This window comes from Clarias gariepinus, chromosome 4 (assembly GCF_024256425.1).
Source record: "Clarias gariepinus isolate MV-2021 ecotype Netherlands chromosome 4, CGAR_prim_01v2, whole genome shotgun sequence".
In the NCBI taxonomy this organism is placed as follows: Eukaryota; Metazoa; Chordata; class Actinopteri; order Siluriformes; family Clariidae; genus Clarias; species Clarias gariepinus.
In genome coordinates, this window is record NC_071103.1 from 22,956,896 (window position 1) to 22,978,832 (window position 21,937).

Consider the following 21,937-nt stretch of genomic DNA (forward strand, 5'->3'; position numbering starts at 1 on the left):
AGGAATTTTGCAAAACGAAATACTGTATTTCCCCGTTTTCGCCTTTAAGAAAACAAAATTAAAGTCTATTAGTTTATACAAATATTAATTTATATATAAATTAATATTTATTTAATTTACTGTTACATATTAAAGTAATTATGAATGAAGCTGCATATTATGAATGTAATTGATTGCAGCTTTATTCATAATTGCTTTAATATGTAACTCTGTAAATGTGTCAAACTGTAGATATAGTTGCTATCCAAGCAATTCGACGGTAATATATTTAATATATACGACACATAATAAATGTGCTTCGGAAAACATTATCATCTCTTCGTTTATGCAATTTGTGGCTAAATAAGTTTGATAGTTTTTACATTGAAAAAGAGAGCGAGAGAGAGAGAGAGAGAGAAACATGTATGCTATGCAGAGCCTTCCAACCCCCACAGCATCCCTCATCAGAGAATCAGTGGGTAACCCACACACACACACACGACAAGTCAGTGTGTTTCCGATAACAAAGGAAGCAGTGCGTTACCCTTAAAGGAGTAGCCATGCAATACATTTTTCTTAAGTAAGGAAACCTAATATTGTATGTTCCTATGTCTTTTATTAGTTTAATGATGGTCGTTGGCTGTAGGCTACTTTAGTCAGTTTCTTTGGACTGAATGATGTGGCCCACTTGATTATGCAGACCTAATGGTCTAAGATTATTCATGTTTGGTATTTGTGTTGGCGGCTATGTTACTGTTATCTACTGCCTATAAGGGCAACATGCATAAGTCTAACTTTAACTCAATTCCAGTCAGGTATAACCTGTATTAACAACACGTTTACAGAAACGGTCTATATTCAGGAATTGGAAATATCTTTTACTCGGGAGATTCAATTCGATACCAGCTAAAATGTATATTTATACATACGATATAATACACATTTTTCACTTAGCAAGTGTCTAGTAAAGTAGGGTTTCAGAACAATAATCAAATGTATAGAGATATTTTTAAAAATCTAAATGATTGTCCTTACTTTTTGTGCTCTTTAAACCGTATATAGTCCTACAAGATATTTTAATAACACTAACAATCACCTTGACTTCGTTCCGAGAAAAGCATTTCACGTGTAGTGGAAACGCAGAAAAATAGATGTTTTCTTCAGTAAGGATTCTCCGGGAATGTGTGGACTCAACGACGATTGGTTGCCGTGTCTCGCTAGGCTCCGCCCCCAAACCCGAATTCGAAGAGAAACGGGTGGTTGTAATTGGCGTACAGGGGCATGTGAACCGAAATGGGCGGGGCTAGTGAGAAGAAGCGAACGGGGGGAGGGCGCTAGATGCAAAAGAGAAAAACGTCTGTCTGTTGGAGCGCACGCTAGATCATGCTGGCTACATTATGGTTTGTGTAAAGCATTGTGTTACATTTATGACGAGGACCAAATATTTCCACGAAAGGATTTACACTCTCCGAAGTTTGGAGCAAGAGAGCCAAAGGAAACATGGCCGAAGGTATCTTATGGTTGTAGCAACGTAGCCTGTGCTGCACAGCTTGTCCGCGCCGCTTCTCTCTCTTACTTGTGTGTTGGCTAGTTCACTAGTGTGATGCCTTTTAAAACGGGCATCTTGTGTTTATTCCCTGGGGATATAGTTATCCTGACTGTGCTTGTGTACAACATTTTACAAAGACATTAAGGACGAGAAGTACACCTGTTTTGTTTATGTACTCTACGGTAGTAAGCCTAATGTTTTTTTTTCGTCTCTATATGCACCTCAGGCTTACCGATCCAGTAACCAGTAACTTACTCAAATAAATACACTGAAATCAATAGCCAAAAAAAGTCTGAAAAACGATTAAGGGAACACATTACCGTAAAGTTAATATGTCATGGTATATAAGGCTTTCTGGTGATGTAGCCCATGCTAACCTTGTGTCTTGTTTACCCTGTCAGGAGGAGTGGGGAATGGTGGAGGGCGCCTGCGTCCCGAGTCGCTGGAAGGCACTGGCTCCTCGCCCATGTACGGCACAGGCCACTGTAAGTGGTTTAATGTACGAATGGGCTTTGGATTCATATCGATGACAAATCGTGGAGGAACTCATATCGATCCTCCATTGGACGTATTTGTTCACCAAGTAAGTCTACTATTCACCGAGATAATAAAAAGCTGAACCTAAGGGAGTAGATAATGCTCGTGGTCCTGTGCCCTAGGCCTAGTCTTGTGTAACTCCTAAACGAGGAAGGCCTTTTTCAGAGAACGCCACATTCACATTCACACCTCCATGCTTTATGTTCGGCCATAAAAAGATTACTTCGGGGTCACAGGATTAGGCTCATGTCAGCGTAGGCCTCGTTGTTTACACTTCAGATTGATGATTTTTTTTTTTGTGGTTACAAGTTTACTTAACCATCTTTACCCAGCTGTTATAACGTTTAAGCAACAAACACCACTTTAGTTTTAAATAAAAAAAAACCCTGTGCTTTCTGACTACCTTAAACTGAAAATGGCGTTTAATAACAGAGCTGTGTCTCCTGGGTTTTCATTCAACGTTCACTTCACTCGTATTGTACAGTATTCCCATACGTGAGGCATATAGCCTGAGGTCGTTTACATAATTCTAAGTTCAATTGTCTTGATTGTTTGAGCTGTTTTTTTTCCAACACCATCTCACAAGTATCATGCTTACAGTAAGTCCCTATAACCTCAATGCCTATCTTGCTTACAAGCCTTTACACATATACTCAGGGTATGAAATTCAAACATAACAAACTACAGAGTATTGAGTTTCATTTCAGTTTTAATTGTGAATCTTTTGTTATCCATTTATGCTTTACATTAGATGTATTTGGTCATTTATGTTCAGTAGTTCATCTTGCTGGTGGAAAAAAGTGGTTGCACTGAGCATTTTCTGGCACAACTTTTGTGATTTGTCTTACAGGTTTTTTAGGGGTGAACAGTCATTGACTTTATGTTAATCATTCAAAAATCCCACCATTTAATTATATTTGTAAAGAATACACTGCAGTGACATTATAAACTGTCAAAGTATAAGCTTGGCTATCATAAGGGATCTGTAATTATTTTACAATATTAGCACAATAAATAATATGTAAAAATTATACTATATCAACATTAAAATGTAGATGTGCTTGCAAACATTCAACCTTTAGAAAATAATACCATAATAAATTTGAAAAGGGTCTTTCATTTTATTATTTTTATTTTCTACAGGTTGTTGTTATGCTAGTATATTGTTATAATAACATAATAAATTTGAAAAGATTCTTCCTAAACCGGTATAGTATATGATATACTATAATGCAACATTTATAGAGTTATTATGCTTGTGCAGCATAATCTGTGAGGACTGGCCTTCAAGCACAACAAATCTTTAATTTATATGCTATACTACCATAGTAAATTGTATAATAATTACTATAATTGCTATAATTGAAGCTGGTACTCTTTTATATGATATAGCTAGATAATGGTATGTTGCAGTGAAGAACATACCTCTGTCCACTTTAGTTCTGTGTGGATGTCTAAAAGTGTTTTTCTTTGATCACTTTGATGGTTGCAGTTTCTTTTTGCACACGCCTCATTTAATTTCCTGACATATTCTTTGCCATTGCCCTGATCATACCTTTATGTGACTGTAAACTTATATAAGTTAATTGTTTAGTAACGATTTGAACAGCTTGGGAAAATTAGTCATTTTTTCCCCCTTCTGTTTTCACATTTGCATCCATATTGTTGTTGTGGGCTTTGTGTGTTTGGTAGCTTTGTTTGATCTTTTTACTGAGATGGGGAAAATGTCCTTACGTTGTTTAATTGTGCAAATAATCTCTGTAAGCAAAAAAACTGTCTAAGCACCACTGAAACATGTATGCTTATTGTGCTCAGCCTTGGCATATGACTGTGGGGGAAGGGTTTCTTTAAATGCATTTTCTCTGAGGTTAAACTGTGAGAGGGAAAAACAAGTTCGAAAAAAAAATGCAAAAAGTTTTTCAGCTTCAGGGCTGCTTGCTCCTTAAATGGAATTTGCAAGTTCTGGAAAAGGTATAGCTGGTTGATGGTGCACATTTCACTCATGTTTTTTTAGATGGTTAGATTTTGTTATTGTGTCAAGAAGACTGTGGGCCCCTAGTAAGATTAACCAACAGTCCATTTCACCATTTGGCATGTAGGCCCCACCCTTCTCAGCTAATACCAGTCTTTTGTTTCTCTTACTCGTGGGCTTTTTTTCTCACTCGGTTCCTTCAAAAAAAAAAGAAGAAAGGATGAAAAAAGGTAGCTTCTGTTCACGTGACTTCCTCTTGTGAGTCGTCCATACATGCTTGATCTCTACTGGGAGGAGCAGAAATGCCTCTGAGTGAGTGGCCTCTCATGGTTGCCAGAAACAGTTTGTAATCTCTTGTTGTCATTATTTTCCTCTGTTCCAGAAACACTCCTGTAGAATGGCATTTACAATTAGTTTGCAAGGACAACAATCAGAATGTTTTATCATTTATTTTATAAGCCTTAAATTTACCATGCTAGTTGTATTCTTGCATTTGGGACATCCTTTTTTGTTTTAAATATAATTTTATTGATAAAAAGACTTTTGTTTTATCATTGTTTTCAGTTGTTCATATAAATGGGCAGTGTGGTTATGCACCTATCAAAGTTTTAACACTTAACTTATACATTTTCATGCCTTGGGTACAGCTACTTCCTCATATAAACCTTTCTCTTTCCTTTGTCTAACTCACACAGCCAAGATGGCTGCAAGCAAGCATGTATTTATAGATAATGCTCTATTACACATGCTCTTTATCATGGAGAATATGAACAGATAATTTTCATTCATAACTTTACCATGTATTCCATAAATTAATATATTAAAACAAAAATTATATATATATATATATATATATATATATATATATATATATATATATATATATATATTTTGATGGTCTTAATTAAAATGTAAGGAAAATAGTTGATTGTTGTCTATGAAAAAACGATATGTTAATTATTCCATTATGATAAGTTTTATGTATTCTTCTATAATAGGTATTAATTATACATTAATAAATACATAACATAATTAACTTTATTTGGTTATCTTTTTGCTAATTTATTTATATTATTGTTGTGTATTCATGCTCATTTAATAGTTGCAATAAAGTTTAAATAAGGATAATACAGATTACTTGTTGGATAGTTCATTATAATTACAAAATTCATAAATTAATTTTTTTACTGAAAATGTACTATTTAAAAAAGAAGTTTAAATATTAGATGTAAACACTAACAAAATTGCTTTTAAATTAATTCAAAAGTCTTAAAACAATTTATAGCTAAGTTGATGTTTGACAATTAATATGACAATTATTTAAGAAATGTGTTATTTGATAGCTAGGTAATGAACTGCCGATTGGTAAGAGCATTATAGGGTAATTCCTATAAATTCCTCTTTCAGCCGTGCCAATGATTCAAATATAATATATATATATATATTAAATAATACAAATTAATCTGTATCACTTAAACAAAATTGAAAGCGTATATTTTACAATTTGTAGAATGCACTTTAATAAATTTCACAAATATAAATTTCTCATTGAAGAAGACCCAACTAAATTTATGAGAAAAATATTTTTTTAAAAAGGAGATTTTAAATAATATGAAGTGTTTAAATTAACCAAAAGATTAAAACACAGTTTCATCACACACTTGACAAGTCAAATTTTATAAACACTGTCTCCATAAATTTAGATATTGTATTGAGAGAATTGTTTGTTTATATTCTGTGCATTTAGGTGCATTTATTAATTGTCCCTTCTCCAGTACAAATTTGAACTGTTGGCCAACTAATTGACATTACATATTAGGTATTCAGTATGGTAGACCAGACTTGTCTCTTATCAATTGGTATAGTTTCCTCTACTGTTTGTCACGGCTATAATCAGTAATGGAAACATGGATATTTAATCATACACAGCTGATTTTACTCTTGAGGTCCTAACATTATGTGGCCTAACATAATGTATGTGTGCATGTATGTATGTTTTTTTTTTGTTTGTTTGCATTGTTTTTATTATTTTATTTTTATTATCTTCCACCCACCAAATATTTTATGAAATATACATACATTTCATCAGGTAGTGTTTAATTTTGCTATTGTCTTTGTGTAATGTTACATGTTTTGATGTTTCTTTTCTGTTGTCTCAGAGTAAGCTGCACATGGAGGGGTTTCGGAGTCTGAAGGAAGAGGAGGAGGTTGAGTTCACGTTCAAGAAGTCCTCCAAGGGCCTGGAGTGTATGAGGGTGACTGGTCCTGGAGGAGTGTATTGCATCGGTAGCGAAAAAAGACCCAAAGGGAAAAACATGCAGCAAAAACGAAAACCAAAGGGAGACCGGTGAGTGAGTGAGTGAGTGAGTAAGTAGCATTGTTTAAAACGCTTTCTCCAAAGTAGAGTATTCTTCCCTAGGACATGGGATAATATATAAGGATTGGGTGATGTGGATATTATAAAGCCTAACGTGTTTCAAAGAAAGGTTTGGTAGTAGTGGTATAGAGATAAAGGGTCTTGCTATTACAATTCTGTGTTTCGAGCTATGATAGCGGGTATAGTTCGTTCTATTCCATTCTTCAAGAGAGAGGCTGCTCTGTGCTCTGTGTGTCTGTGCTTGTTGCCATGGTTTTATCACATTTGTGTGCGGGTGCGTTTTTCCCTGCTAAATTGCTGCTATTTCTGCTTGGGCTTTGGTAAAGCCTTGTAGCATCAATTTTATTCTTAACAGTGTGCAGGAAAAAACATGTATGACATTCCACTATAAACTCAATACACAGGTAAGGTTGTGATTGTGTTTTATACAGTGATTAATTATCTCGTAATCCTGTATTGTGATAGCTATAATATCATTCATTCCTTTAAATGTCAATGTTTATTTAATGCTTTTGGCAATCATCTTATCATGCTTGTGTACAGATTGCTTTTCTGGTAATAATTTCTCAATTATATTATTTCAAGATGTCTGAAAGTGCTGTGCAAAATTGTAAAATGGTTCCACAGCTCATTCATTTAAAAATTCCTATAACAAATAAAATCCTTGCTGTTCAGCAACATACTACCACCACAGTTTGATGATTTAAGAGACAGAATCTTTATACCTTACGTTGTAGGTAAGGTATTTTATACCTTACGTCTTTAGGTAACATAACTATACAGTACCATGCCCTCCAAATACGGTTGAGAAGGCGTATATGATTATTTTTTTAACTGCACTGTGCTGTACATACTAATATAGAAATACTGTAATAGGATTGTCTATTACACCTTATGCAAGAGCCCACCTTTAGGACATTCATATAAATATGAAACTACTAACTAATCTTGGTCCTGCACAATCTACAGTAATGTTAAAACATTATTCTAGATATGTATTTATTAATAGTTCTCTTAGTGGATTCTAAAATTTATTATATTTGAAAGTAAAAGTGCTGAAAAAAGAGCAAGGAAATGCAGACATGTCCCACATTCAATATGCTTTCAACTTCCTGTTCACCATGCAGGAATTACATGCTGCATGTCTGGCCATGAAAAAGTTTGTTGTATTTAAACATAAGCATTACTGCATTATATACAGCAATTATATACAGCAACTGCATTATATACAGCAATTTGCAAAAGTCTTAGACACTGCATTGTGTTTAGTAAAAATGTTGTCATGTATGTGTATCATTTATGTATTATTATATACAAAACCATTTATTGGTTCCAAACATACAATAAAAAAATAGTAAATAAGTAACATTACGGAATAATATTTGCATGCCCTTAGAAAAAGCAACATATTACATAACATACCATTTTTTAGGTGGAAAAAAACTAATGCAGGCTCCAGGGTTTTGCATGAAAATAGAAAGGAGCAAGTGTGACAAAATTACTGAAATAACTCGTATTCTTCAGCATGCGCAGTAAAACCAAAGAGCTGTTTTACTTACAGTACAGTAATGTCTGGGAATATGTGTCTTGCAAAAATCTTGCTTTTGTAAACATTCCTTCATAAAATAAACTTCTATAAAGAGCACTAAATAGAAATAAAATAAGGAGGAGCCTACTTTTTTTTTCACCTGAATACTGTTCTATCATGTAATATGTTGCTCTTTTTACAGAAAGGCATGTATTCTTTTGTAATGTTAATGATTTATTCATTTTTACATTTGTTTTAAATGTACATTCATTATTATTATTATTATTATATTATTATTATTCATTCATTAGTCATTCACATTTGTCTTACAGACAATAAGACTTTTGCACAGTACTATATATATGGTCCACTGTCCCTAGTTGGACTACAGATGTTCCTAGATAAATATTTATAGTTCATGTTTAAAACTTATTATCCCCTTTTAATTCTATTTGTTTTTGTGTAAAATCATAATAAAAATTATATGATCATAGTGCGTCTTAATATTTTGCAAATACAGAATATATTAATTTATTTTAGATACAGACAAACGACAAAATTTTGGCTGTGCAAATCTTCATAAATAATTTTTTTTGCAAAAATTAAAAAGACATGGTATTAAATACTAAATACGAAAATCTAAATTATTGCTTCCACTTAATTTAAGAGGGATGCAATTTAAGTTGCAGCCAGGTGGTGCTAATTATCAGCCCTTGATTAATTGATCATTAGCAAATAAAACCTTTTCCAAACAATCTGATGTTCATCATTTTACTCTGAGAAAGATTATTCACATGGCAAGCATGCAAGACAGTTGCCATTCTTCACAGGAGTGGATGTCAGAGGACATTTAATGTCAAAGTTAGACCGTGCAATGTTTAATGAAATACAGAAAAACCCAAGAGCCACATCTCAGAGTTTACGGGCCTCAATGAGGATGTTAAATGTTAAAGTCTGTGACAGCAAAATTTAAAGAAGACAGAACAAGTATGGTTTGTTTGGAAGGGTTACCAGGAGAAAGCCTTTTCTGTCTAAAAAAGAACATGGAAGCACAACCGAGGTTCACAAAACTGCATCTGAACAAACCACAAGACTTTTGGAACAATGTCCTATGGAAAGATGAGACTAAAGTGGAGTTGTTTGGCCTTAATGCCCAGCTCCATGTTTGGCGAAAAACCAAACGGCGTTTCAGCAGAAACATCTCATACCCAGTGTCAAGCACGGCCGTGGAGGGGTGATGATTTGAGTATATGTGAATATGAGAATATGTTTGCACACAAAAAAACAATAAATTTAAAGAGGGTACTAACTTTTAAAAATAAGAGTGTGTGTGTGTGTGTGTGTGTATAACTTAAACCATGGCAATTTGTAAAATCAAGGACACAATGCTGAGAACTTCTTACACAAATGTGTGTCATGTTGAAAGACAAATTGGCTAATGGGGAAAAATATGGGGCAGACATTTCCCTGGTTGGGTTTCTTTTTGATCCACCTGGGGTAGGCACTGTTGTAAAGTGAGATGTACAGAAAGTAATGTCAGCTGTAACCATCAGCAAAATGTTTTAGAGATCCTAGATGTACATTTATACCAGGTAGACAGTTTTGGCCTTGCACAATTTAGTTTTTGCCCACTCTAACGCATTTACTTTCACTGAAAAAAAAATGATGGGCACACAAGGCTCATGTACACCTGTTGGGAGCAAAGGCTCGCACATCCTGTCCAATCCCACAGAATGCGCAGGACAAACTAGTCTGATCCATGAAGGTCACACCCCACAACCAACACCCATACGACCTAGCACTAATGTTCTGGTGCACAGCACACCCCCAGAGGTCTTGTAGAGTCATGCCTTGAGGGGCCAGAGCTGTCCAGGCAGCACAAGGGAAACCTACAGAATAGTAGGCCCTAATGTTTTATATGAAAATGTTACGGCTGTTCTGTGTGTATAAATACGACAAATACAAATGTTTGGACACACCTTTTAATTCTGATTCTCTAATGTTTCTGATTTTTATCTCTTTCTACATTGTAAAGCAATACTGAAGCCATGATATTGAGATGGGTCTGCTACCTATGTTCCGTAAATCCTTCATAACAGCTCTAATCTGAGGTGCTGATAATTGGTGCTTTTTAAAGCTGGTAACTCTAAATTATTTTCTCCTCTGCAGCAGAGGTAAGTTTTGGTCTTGCTTTCCTGGGATGGTCTTCATTAGAGCCAGTTTCATCATGATGCTTGGTGGGTTTTGCAAATGCACTTGAGAATAGCGTTCTTGCAAGAACTATTCCAGAACAGCTTATCTTTGAGTCCATAAAATTATAACTGACCATTGTTGTTGTTACTTGATTACCTATTCCATATGTGTTGTTTCATGGTTTGTAAATTTCCAGTATTGTTTTAAAATGCAGAAAATAAATAGAAACTTTTGACTGGTGTGTCCAAACCTTCACTGGTACCTTATTGTTTGTGTGTGGCTGCACGTGTGTGCATGTGTGTGCACATATAGGTGTAAACGCCACATTGCTGATTCAGTTTGTCTTTTCCAGCAGCTGTTATAACTGTGGTGGTCTGGACCATCATGCCAAAGAGTGTGGCCTCCCTCCTCAACCCAAGAAGTGCCACTACTGCCAGAGTGCCTCTCACATGGTGGCACACTGTCCTCACAAATCACCCTCGGCCACTCAGGGAAGATGCAACTTAGAGCCACCCAGCTCGAGCTCTGTCCAAAGCCCAAGCCCTCAAAGAGCCTCTTACACATCTCAGGACAGTTGCACCCTCAGCAAAGCCTCTAGCTCACCCAAGGAGCCCACACTAAAAGCTGCCTCATCACAAAGGAAAAAGAGGAAAAAATAAGTCGCTTAATCAGTCCACCAGTCTTTTAGACTGCCGAAATTTATTCAGTTCCTCATTGTGAGACTTTTACTGGACTCATCCTACCTCAGGACAATAAGTAGAGGCCAGGTTAACATCTCTGGATCTCTTTAACCTAAAGAGAGGGAATGTGCGCTGCTTTCTTTATTACTGATCAATGCACTGTGAATGATTTAGGGAGCGCAAATGATTTTCAGTGCTTTTAAGAGACTGATACCTCATGCACAACATACTGTACATCTTGCTAAAATGCATTTTACCAATTTTATTGCCTAGCTGTTTATTCCTAATCGTGTTATTGAACTTGAATGCAGTATAAATAATTTAAAACAGCTGCAGGGATTCTCAACTTCTGTAGGCACACTGTATGATTACGAGCCAAAGAAAATTAAGAGATTTAAGGTTTCTTACCCGTTTTAAAGGTTTAAACATCAGTATGATTAATTCCCCTTTCCATTGTTCTAAAGCCACAAAATGTACATTGCTATCTGATTAATTAATATGAATGATATAGCATTTATGAGACATCTACAGAGATTATTTGTTTTGTTACATTGTTTACATTGTAAAATCAGGTCCTAAATTTTAACCTTTATAGTATTGATCTATTTTGTGTAAGTTTAGATTTTGGTCTTTTGACTCGAATGCTTGCATAGATAATGTCTCTTAGTACTGTTCCTGTTGACTCCATGGTTACTATGATAATACAATTTTGGTAATGAAACATCTTGTAGAGAGCATATAAAGCATAAAGTACATGTGAAATTAAGTACAGAAGAAGCACACTCAATATCACACTGCACAGATGTTTTGTTAGTTATGCTGTTGTAGCAGCCAGAGATGAAGGATATGATATAACAGCAGTAGCTTATATGCATTAACTTATCCATATAGTGGAAAGGCAGACATAAAGAAGTACAGTGGATTTGCAAGAGACCTGCTATATATTTTCATAAAGAAGTAACCTTTCTTTGTAAAAAAAAAAAAAAAAAAAAACTTTTAAAGGAATACTTAACCTTTTTTCAGTCTTTTTTTTTTAAGGAATACCTAACGTTTTCCAATTTGATTTACATGTATTACATCAGATGTGATGTCTGTAGAGGTGTTTAGCCTTTTTATTTTTAATGTTTATCGTTGAGTTTCCTTCTAATGACAAAAGAAGATAATGCATTTTCTTTACTTCGAGCTTTTTTTTATAATGGATGCCTAAGGCAGTTGTTGGGGCAGCTAAGTAATGTTTATGTGAAATGTATTTAGGAACATTTTGGAGCATGGAAGTGACCAGAAGAACTTTTTTAATAATGTGGCTCCAATATTAGAAAATATATACTAATATATATGTACAACATTGGTATTATATTCTCTCATTTCTGCCAAATCTTAACACCACACTGACATATAATTAACACCGATAGACAGCATAACATCATTGGATTATATAGTTGCATATTTTTAAATGTTTATTGAAGGAATTTAATAACTACCCTTAGACATCCATTATAAGTGAATGTAGAGCAAAAATATTTGCATTAGTTGTGTGGATTCCTGTTAATTTGGACATCTTTATGTGATTGACTGTTATGCTTAAATACGGACCATATCAGTTAATTTTGTTAATAGTATTAACAAAATTTGTTCTACTTCGTTAATTTAAATAGCTGCTTTATATTCTGGGCTACATGTAAGGTTAAACAGTATAAAATAATTAGAGTTCAGTTTCCAGTTTTCTAGAGATATGCAATTTTATCACCAGATATTACATGATTAATCTTCACTTCACTTACTGTTCAAACAATACATGTTACCTTAATTGTGATTTTTTTTTTTTACATTAGAACTATGTGGTGTTTTGCCACCTAGTAAGTCTTAGATGAAAGAAATTAATGGCACTTACTGTTTATGTTTACAAATTATTTATACAATCTTACATGTAGCAATTTCCAGGTGAGAAAATTCAAATCATATTGCTTATGATTTTTTTTTTTTTACTCTATTTGTTACCTGTGGCATGACAACATGTTAAATCCCTGACTGTTACACAGAAATGAACAATGAGTTTCTCAGTGAGAAACTTTATCTCAGGGACTTGTTTACCAAATATGTAATTTATGACTATAATTTACAGCTAGTTAATTCCTGAAAACGCTTCTTGTACGTGTTATTAAAATTTCATGGAGAAACAGGACTGTTTCTCAAAAGCAGTTGCGTACTATTTCTTGATTTTTAAACCTTCTAAATTTATTACTGAAGTGCAAACCATTCACTTGCTGGACTTTTCTGTACTGACATATTTGTAGTGATGGACACTATGTTCTGGCAATATCTGAAGGTGTTTTAAAAGATTTAGTGCCTCCTAGTGGTCATGGAGGGTATTTTCCTGAGTTTAGTGGTTGTGATTTTTTTTTTTCTGTTTACAGTAACTCCTACCTCAATCATTTTGTTTGTAAAAGTCAGATTACTGCGCAACAGAGAAAATATTGCCTTTGACAAATTGTTACTATAAAGGGCAAAATAAGACATTAAATGCAACTTACTGTAACATGCCTCTGCTTGTTGTACACAAAGTGACGTTTTTATAGTTTTAAGTTTTATTGTTGTAACTTTACAACAATACAACTTTATTGTATGTTGTGATCTGAGACGTTTTAAAGCTGTGAGAGTTAAATGTATTCTAATCATCTAACCATAATTATTTCCTCCTTACAGTTTAAAATTTAGAAACTTCCTTATTTTCTAAACATGCATACTGATGTAATGATTAGTCTGTATAAACATGGGCAAATTATTGTTCTTTTTTATGTTTTATGTTAAAATTATTAAATGGATTGGAGATATTGATAAAATTGTTTTGACTGGTAATATTTATGTTTTTTTTTTAAACCAAAGAATTTAACTGTGATAGAAATTACACTTTACTATGTGCAAAATGCAAAAGCCCAGAGAAGTTCAGGAATCATTGTCTTCTTAGAGTGCCAGACTTATAATAAAGAGACATATGTGTGTTTGTGATATTTTATGTGCAGTCATCACATAAGCTTTGGAAGCATCACTACACCAATGTTTGCCAGAATTAAGTAAGCAAAAGTGGCCTTCCTATCTATATTGTGCCAAAATGATTTATTTTTTTCTCCATGCTAAAGCGCAGCTATGTTATATATAGAAACATGTATGTGCTTTAATGATTCCAGTGCACTTTTTGGTTTGTTATTCTTATGAGAAACTAATGGCTGTGTCTCTGCTTTTCCGTCACTGGAGGACATAAACACAATAAAAATAGTGTTATTCAGAGAACTTTGCCTTTAGCTCACTATAAAAAGCAAAGAGTCTTTTTCTTCATTTCCACTGATTTCATATTAACGAGAACTCCAATGTAGAAACAAAAGACAAAAATTCTGGATTCAAAGATTCAGGTTGCAGTCCTTTATGACTTAAAAGCTTAAGGCAGAGACTCTTTTGCCCAGCTGGTGATCTACGCGTTGACAAGTAGAATGATGTTGATTAAGTGTGGTTGTATTAGCTGGAAACTTGAAGTTTTGGAACCTCACTTGTTTAAGTAGACTGTAAAAATGAAAGGGCTGTACAGACTAATGAACTGAAGTGATGTTGCATAGCTGCTGCATGCTCTCTTTAGACAGCGATTAAACAAGTTCCAAAACAAACTGTGGCATCATTATCAGCAGGCGGTTGAATGGGAAACCATTAATCCAATTTAAAATGGATAAACATGTTGATCAATGAAATGTAAACTAAAAATGTGACTCAGTATTCCATTTATAAAGCAAGTTTTGGATGCCATTGAAGATCACATGATTTTTATTTTTGCCCTATTTTTTCCAGAAATTATTCACCTGCCACTTTAACACACTGCCTACTCTATCATACAACAACCTCCAAATAGTTCAGTGGAGGGTGAAGATGTGCTTCTACTCAGACGTGTAAGGCCTGCCAATATCAGTATGAACTACTGCTCATGCTGCAATCAGTTAACTTGGAGAAAAGTGCTATTTGCCTTGTTCCTTGTACATGAATCTCAGTCTATGTGAAGGGCCAGTGATTACTGTGTTTGACAGGGGAGAGAAAGTATGCCACCCAGAATGCATGGTCAATTTAGCCTTTTCGGCTCCCTGCCTCAAATGGCTGTGGTGTTATTGGATTTTAACTCATCATGTCCTGATGATATGGTGAACAGGCTTATGTTGCCTCACTCTGCAGTTTTATTGAGACATTGTTATTTATAAAGATTAATATACATAACGCTCAAGTTGTGTTTTTCCATTTAATTTAACAGCACACCATATGTAAAAGAAAGCAATAAGAAAAAAATTTAACGTAGTGTTTACATTTGCTACCCGAGATATTTACCAAAGTGACAATAAGCTAAATATTGATTTGAAATACATGTTTAATATATATTAATATACTTAGAAAAAAAATAGATGTACCCCTTGCCCTCAGTAAAAACACAATGATATCCCAGAACACCCTTCCAGAACAAGCACAGTTTAGGATAAGATGCAGTTCCAAATGCAATCATGACTTCATGGCATGAGTCTTCGCTTGGACAAGCTGTCTGTTCTGTACATTACATAGGAAACATGTAGGATAGTACCCTAACACTAGGTATATTTTCTTATTTGTAATAGTCTACACCATCTTTACACAGCAGTCCTTCAAGTATCAGCTGAGGATGCAGATCATTTGCAATATCTTTCTACACCTGTTCTGGACTGTGGTGGGAGTCATTAGCGGAATCACCTTCAAAAACATCATCTTCCAAAGCTTCTTCAATTGGTTTCATTGTAGTGGAGGCCTTTCCGTGTGGATTTTTTTCTGAAAACAAGATGCTTAATGTCAAAAGGAGATGAACTGATTTTTTTTTTAAACCTTAACCTTGACACTTTGTTTTTTCAATCACATGCAGTGACAGGAAAAATAAGATTAAAGAAATTGCATATGCGCCAATGTTTACGAAAGAGAAGAAAACCTTGACAAATTGTTAGAGAGTTCATATTCTAAATGTATTGTTGCTTAGATCCTTATATGATTTATTTTTATGATGTATTTGTTATGCAAGATGGTGACATATTGTGTGCACATTTTATAAATACTGTAAAGGGGGGCTTTTGGGCAAACATACTTGGCTTTCATACCAATTTTAAATATATTGCTTGGACTTTTGCTTCCTAAAGACAGCTTTGTGTATTCTGAATGTTTGGTATTTTGATATGAGAACAGATGATTAAATGAATTTAAATTAATTAATTTAAATGAAGCCTTATAATTCAAGGCCCTTAAAATTAATAGCTATATTTAATGTATGTTTTTTTTAATAATTGTTATAATACAACAATTAAAGATGTATTTAGGTAAACAAAAAATAACTTTGTTCCTTTATAATACTCAATATTCTAAACTACAATATAATGTATGTGTATATAATGGGGTTTTGTACCACAAGTGTCTTAAGTTGAAAAATCATCTGCCTGGATACAATTAAAGCAGTCATCAGTGAAACAATAGTGAAAATGTTCATGAACTAAGCATTAGTTGCAATGGGTCTATGATAAGTTAAGTTATAGGTTTGTGGCTTATAATGCATTATGAAGTTAATGAGGTGAGGTCCATGACAGATAACCAAATTGCCACACTTTCAGTAAACTGAGAGGCAGTTAGTTATTTACAGGAAAATGCATCATGTCACTCGGTTATATTTGAGCTGATAACTGGGTGATTTTAGGGTTGGGGAAAATAACTATCGTGAGATAAAATAAAAGGTCTTACAGCCCCATCAGGTGCGATCTGAGGTCAGAGCTAAAGGAAGGACAGGAGGAAATAATATCAGAGAAACTCTGGCAAATAATATGACCCCATATGGAAGGAAAAGAGCACCAGGCACTCAGGTGATGGTAATGGGCCATGCTGGAGGTGGAGATCATTAGATTCTATACATGTAAGTGAAAATGAAAATTAAAGTGTGTTTCATATTTGAACTGAAAAGGAGAAACAGGGAGATATAGGTAGAAAGATATTGTGATTTTATTGTGATTAAAGCTGTAGCAAGATTAGCGTTAGTGCTAAAAGCTCCTAAACAAGTAGTGTGAACAAAGTAAGACTTACGTATTGATGAACCACCTGAACCGCTTCTCAGAAACTGATTAAGCACATCATCTGTGTCACTAGTGCTGGCCATGCTGTTTCGCATCTGCATCATGGAGAGCTGAGAGCACAAGCTCGGCTGCCTCTCCATCTTCTTCACTGCCTGTGAAACAGTAAAATCTTAGTAATAACCACTATTAGGATGTGCATCCATGACATACACATTAACAGTATCATAACTGTGTCATAACCAATATGGTCATCCTACCTTGTCACTTAGAGTGGGGTCATTCAGAGAGTACAACTTGTTAGTAATGTCCTTGCCAATGAGGTACCTAAAGATCTCATTTAGAAATGAGTCAGACTCCAGAAAGTAAGTCAGCCTTTCTCTAGACCAGCAGAGGTATTTGCAATTTTCCTCAGCTGTGATTGTTACCTGTCAGTACGAGGTCACACATTAGCACTATGATACATCATTCCATAGCTCTTAATTATGTTACTGCTTTTAACTGTAACTGTTTTAAATTGGGCACAGATTCAACTTTCAATTTTAGGGACATTACCTGGAACTTTTCTCCCTTGTTCATCTGTGTTGATCTGAACTCAGGAGAGTCAATAAAGGCATTGGTGTAAATGTTGTGAAGAAAATGGCCACGATATGACACCTTCATTCTGTAATTAGAGCACAGGTTTACTAATGCAATATAAAGACATTGTAGGTTACTATAGAAGATCCCAGAAAGCAAACATAGGGAGTGCAATAAAGGCACTCTCAGAAACTTAAATGTAGGAATGAAGAAAAACATTTCCTCTCCATATGAGTTTATTCAGCTATCTACTAAATATCTGTATAGACATTTTAGTCAAGGTAAATTATCTTTCTAAACAAGCAAATAATTTAATAAATGAAAGCTCAAATTAAAAGGAAAAAAGAATAATTACTTTCTAAGCGCACTTAGAAAATGACTTATTATTTTGGCCTTGTGTAGTTTTTACACAGGGGTATTTCACTATAATAAATGATAAATGCACTGTACTTAGTTCTATTGAATGAGTGTAACTTTCCAATTTCTACCATAATTTAGCATTATGTATTTTTGTTCAACATGCAAATTTTACTTAAGTAGAAATTCTGCCCTTACTTTAAATATGTTGACTAATTATTTTTTTTGAATACTTTTGTTTCACTGTGCTAGTATGCTCTTGAGCCACATACTTCCCCTTCAGAAGAATGCTGAGGCGCTCATCCACTGAGGTCTTGTCTTCGGCAGCATACACTTGGCCTTTCTTAAGGGTCTGGATGGTACAGAACTGACCAGTGAGCCTCTGGAACAAAGCTTCACGTACATGCAGGGGTTCAAACATCCGCTTATACACTGATCTCAGTTCCCGGTCAATCTTAATCTAGTAATGAAAAAACATCAGTATCAACCTCAATTTCAGAATGAACTAATTATGACTGAACACTGACAAGCAAAAAAAAGGCATCCTGTGTCCCAGATTTCATAACCACATAGGAGAGAACAACAAGTCATGACCAACACAAATTATGAGGTCTGCATGACATCTCAGAGGGATGACATGATTTCATAGAACTTCCAAAGTAAAAAATGGCCTAATTTATCAGGTAACTGTGTAGCCTGAATGTGGTGCATCACCAAAGAAGAATAATGCCTTCTGATTTAGGATGGTTAGTGTTATTTTCCAATGACAAACAAACAATCATAGATATCCCTATCTATGGCCTTTTAAAGCATGATTTTAAACACTAATAAATGCTAAATTGTAAAATTGCACGAAAAATAAATCCTGATCCATATATTACTATAAAACAGAGGACTGCCGAGGTTATGCTAAAAGACACAGATATGGTCTCATGTATACGCTCTTCTGCTCTAGCAGAAAATAAATCATCTTGTGTGAAAGTTGACATTATTCAACTGAAATTTATTTGTAAAAAAAAAATGCAAATTTATATAAATCTGGATGTGGTAATGTAAATAATAAACAATCCGGAAGCAACATTGTCAATTCCTTGAGGAAAAAAGAAGAAGAAACCTTAAGATGGACCAAAAGCAAAAGGCAACCCATTCTCTTTTTATAGCACTGATTTTAACTGTGATTTTAATTATGACATTGTGCAAAAGGAAAGGTTCAAATAATGGCAGACTTTATGGTCAGACACCAAGAACCAAAACAGACATGTAAAAATAAAAGCTTGCTTTTTAATTCTTTTATCTATGGCTTTGTACTTTAAAATGGTTACATTTACCTTTAGTCAATTTGTTAGGGAAAATGGTGAATGAAGCCAAGGTCTATTTTTAAATCATAGAATGCAAGTCCACAGGCAATACTCACTGGTCTACGTTTGTACAGCAAGTAGAAGAAATGCATGAAGTTGACTATGAGAAAGACGGCATTCCAAACCATCACATCTAGTGTGCATCTGTACAGAGCAGCCCAGGCTATAAACAAGCAGCAACCTGCAAAAATAATATTTACTTATTTAGTTTTAGTTTGGAAAAACATGGAAGCTATTTTCGTTATTGTAATGCAATATTACATTTACAATATATTGCATTTAATTTCTTGCTGCTGTTTAATTCTAAATAATTTCTGTTATATGTTTAATCACAGTTATATTATGTCATAAAAAATAAAGGTTTACTTTAATACAATTTAAACACCTATAGGGTTTAATTTACAGAGCAAGTCTGCAGTGAGTGCACCACAACAACAGAAAATCCGCAACAAGTTTCAAATTCAAATACATTTTGGTTACACCTAAAAAAGACAGAAAAGCTTTGTTCATAGCTTTCCATTCAAAGTAATAAAGACTTAATTTGAGGAACAATTAATTAATTGACAACATTAAACATTTCTATAATTAAGTACCAATCTTCTGTGCTGTGTGTGTGTGTGTGTGTGTGTGTGTGTGTGTGTGTGTGTGTGTGTGTGTGTGTGTGTGTGTGTGGCTTCAGTACAACGCTCTACAATTATCCTGGTTTCTTTTATTCTTTTTTTTTTCTCAGAATGCAACACTGAGACAAAACTGCCTCATTATTGCAATTAACACAATTTTTAATGATACCTAGTCTTCTTTTGCACACATTAATGTTTACAGTTGTGTATATATGCCCCTGCTATAACACTAAAAGGTTTGTTACACACTAAAATGTATACTGTATGTTTCTACACATATTGTGGGAACTTCTCCTCATGTTTTGTCTTGCTTGTGCCCTAATGTCGTTTTACTATTTGTGCAGGTGTAGTACTATATGTGTAATAGTTTATTTATTCCATTTTAGTCTATTTTAATTGCTTGTGTTAGTTGGCTTCCTTATTGCTCAAATAACCCCCTTGAAATCAATAAATGTAAACATATCTAAGATATAACACATCATGGAAACACAGTTTTATTAAATATACACCCTCTGTCTTTGTCTCTCTCTCTGAACATGTAATTTCTTAATAAGGGAAAAAATAATTTCAATAGCAAAATGAATATAACAACTTTATCCTTGAGACTACAGCAAGGTCATGTCAACATGTCTACCTAGCAAGGTACATGTAGTGGCCAGCAGAGTGCGCCCAAACTGACCTGTCATCAGTAGAAGTCTGAGGAGGATCATGTGCAGGCCCACAGTGGTGGGAATAAGCAAGCCGACAACTAAACTCAGGTTGGCCAGATGGAAGAGTAGGTGATGAGCTTTCTCCCACTCCTGACAAGATGTGATATTTTCTGCCATCTCTGAGTTACCATAGATTAGTGTCTCCCCACTTAAATCCAATGGGGTCATGGTCATAGTTAAATCTGGCATGGCTGACATTTTGAAGGTCTATAAGCTAGAGTGGAATTAATGACAAAGAAGTGAAACAATTGCATGGAATATTATGAAACTCAACATCATAAAATATATATATGGATGTTTAGAACGTTCATCTTACTATAAAGGGCATTTTAGTAATGGGACTACATTAGTCAAGCACACAAAAAAGATGAATCAATGTGGCAAGTATAAACTGGCCAACAGACCCACATTATCTTAGTAAGCTCCTTTTAAATTGTACAACCGTCGGTGACAGTGTGTTCTTTTACTACTAAAAATCAGGTTCATGCTTTAAAAGCAGTATCCTAAAACAGTAAACAGTAATTCCATTACATTTAGAGTCGAAAGGTAAGTGAACACAGAAAAAATATCACTCATTCTGATAGGAGCAAACAGATTCCACCAAATTAACAACTTTTTTGTTTGTTTGTTAGTTTGTTGTTTGTTTGTCTTCATCTTTTAAGTCATCATTAAAAAAATAAATAAATAAAAGCAGTTCAAAATATAATACAAAGCTTTCGAACACTTACCCGTTCGCACACAGTTGAAAGAAAGTATATATAAAATTCGCTGGAAGTTCAAGTAGGAGAGAAGGCGCCGTGTAAGTGAGGTGAGTGAGAGTGTTTTAGTGCAGGAGAGCAGGGGGCTGCTCAGTGTGAGTCGCGCATTCCAGCCTGCTGACAGCCATCGACTAAAATGGGCAAGAAGCTCACACTGACAAACATTGCCGCGCCTCGTGCACGCGCACTTGCACCAAACAAATGAACCGCTAGGTGGCGTTAATCAAAAAGGAACTACACACTCCATAGGATGACCTTTTCACAAAAGGATGAGATTCCTTTTAAATGTTACACTAGATTTTGAAGCATAACTGTTGGGATTTATTTTTTCATTCGGGTGCCAGAGCATTAGTGAATTCAGGCACTGATGTCAGGCGAGGAGACCAATGTACAGCTTACAAAGACATCCTATACAATTGTCTCCAACCTTATATCAACTAGTTAGACAAGGCCCACATTATCTAAACTATGTATCTGAGCCTATAGTTGAACCAGTCTGTGTTGTTAATACTTCCTTTTTTTGTTCATGTTTACGAATGTCTTTTCCAGAACCATTTTCAGGGAAAAGACAGTATACAAGGAACCCACTAAAGAATAATATTACTTTTCTAAGAGTGTAGGTTATGAAATATGATGCGG

The 21,937-nt window shown here is 34.6% G+C and overlaps 2 protein-coding genes across 4 annotated transcripts; one reads left to right on the plus strand and one right to left on the minus strand.

The window, feature by feature from the left end:
- Positions 1–1,339: 1,339 nt before the first annotated feature.
- On the plus strand, positions 1,340–13,662 carry LOC128519846 (protein lin-28 homolog A-like). 2 transcript variants are annotated; one of them, XM_053493759.1, is made up of 4 exons: positions 1,340–1,489; positions 1,930–2,111; positions 6,197–6,384; positions 10,488–13,662. In XM_053493759.1, the coding sequence occupies exons 1-4, from the start codon at positions 1,480–1,482 to the stop codon at positions 10,792–10,794; spliced, it is 687 nt and encodes a 228-aa protein (XP_053349734.1). In that variant the 5' UTR covers positions 1,340–1,479; the 3' UTR covers positions 10,795–13,662. The 2 variants fall into 2 exon arrangements, with proteins under 2 accessions (XP_053349734.1, XP_053349735.1); XM_053493760.1 differs by having other exon boundaries at positions 10,491–13,662.
- Positions 13,663–14,641: 979 nt separating this feature from the next.
- bves (blood vessel epicardial substance) lies at positions 14,642–21,378 on the minus strand. Of its 2 annotated transcripts, none has more exons than XM_053494944.1 (8): positions 21,269–21,378; positions 20,510–20,754; positions 19,267–19,391; positions 18,125–18,312; positions 17,472–17,580; positions 17,177–17,344; positions 16,930–17,071; positions 14,642–15,642 (listed from the first exon to the last, which is right to left on the minus strand). In XM_053494944.1, the coding sequence occupies exons 2-8, from the start codon at positions 20,736–20,738 to the stop codon at positions 15,524–15,526; spliced, it is 1,080 nt and encodes a 359-aa protein (XP_053350919.1). In that variant the 5' UTR covers positions 20,739–20,754; positions 21,269–21,378; the 3' UTR covers positions 14,642–15,523. The 2 variants fall into 2 exon arrangements, with proteins under 2 accessions (XP_053350919.1, XP_053350920.1); XM_053494945.1 differs by lacking the exon at positions 14,642–15,642 and adding an exon at positions 16,594–16,623.
- Positions 21,379–21,937: the final 559 nt, after the last annotated feature.

Excerpts from the sequence above, each read along its gene's own strand:
- bves (XM_053494944.1), bottom strand. The coding sequence starts at position 20,738 with ATGTCAGCCATGCCAGATTTAACTATGACCATGACCCCATTGGATTTA. Across the intron at positions 17,345-17,471 it reads ACAAGGGAGAAAAGTTCCAG|GTAACAATCACAGCTGAGGA; the intron begins GTAATGTCCCTA and ends TCGTACTGACAG. Across the intron at positions 15,643-16,929 it reads TTCAGGTGGTTCATCAATAC|AAAAAAATCCACACGGAAAG; the intron begins GTAAGTCTTACT and ends TCTTGTTTTCAG.
- LOC128519846 (XM_053493759.1), top strand. Across the intron at positions 2,112-6,196 it reads TGGACGTATTTGTTCACCAA|AGTAAGCTGCACATGGAGGG; the intron begins GTAAGTCTACTA and ends CTGTTGTCTCAG. Across the intron at positions 6,385-10,487 it reads CGAAAACCAAAGGGAGACCG|CAGCTGTTATAACTGTGGTG; the intron begins GTGAGTGAGTGA and ends TGTCTTTTCCAG.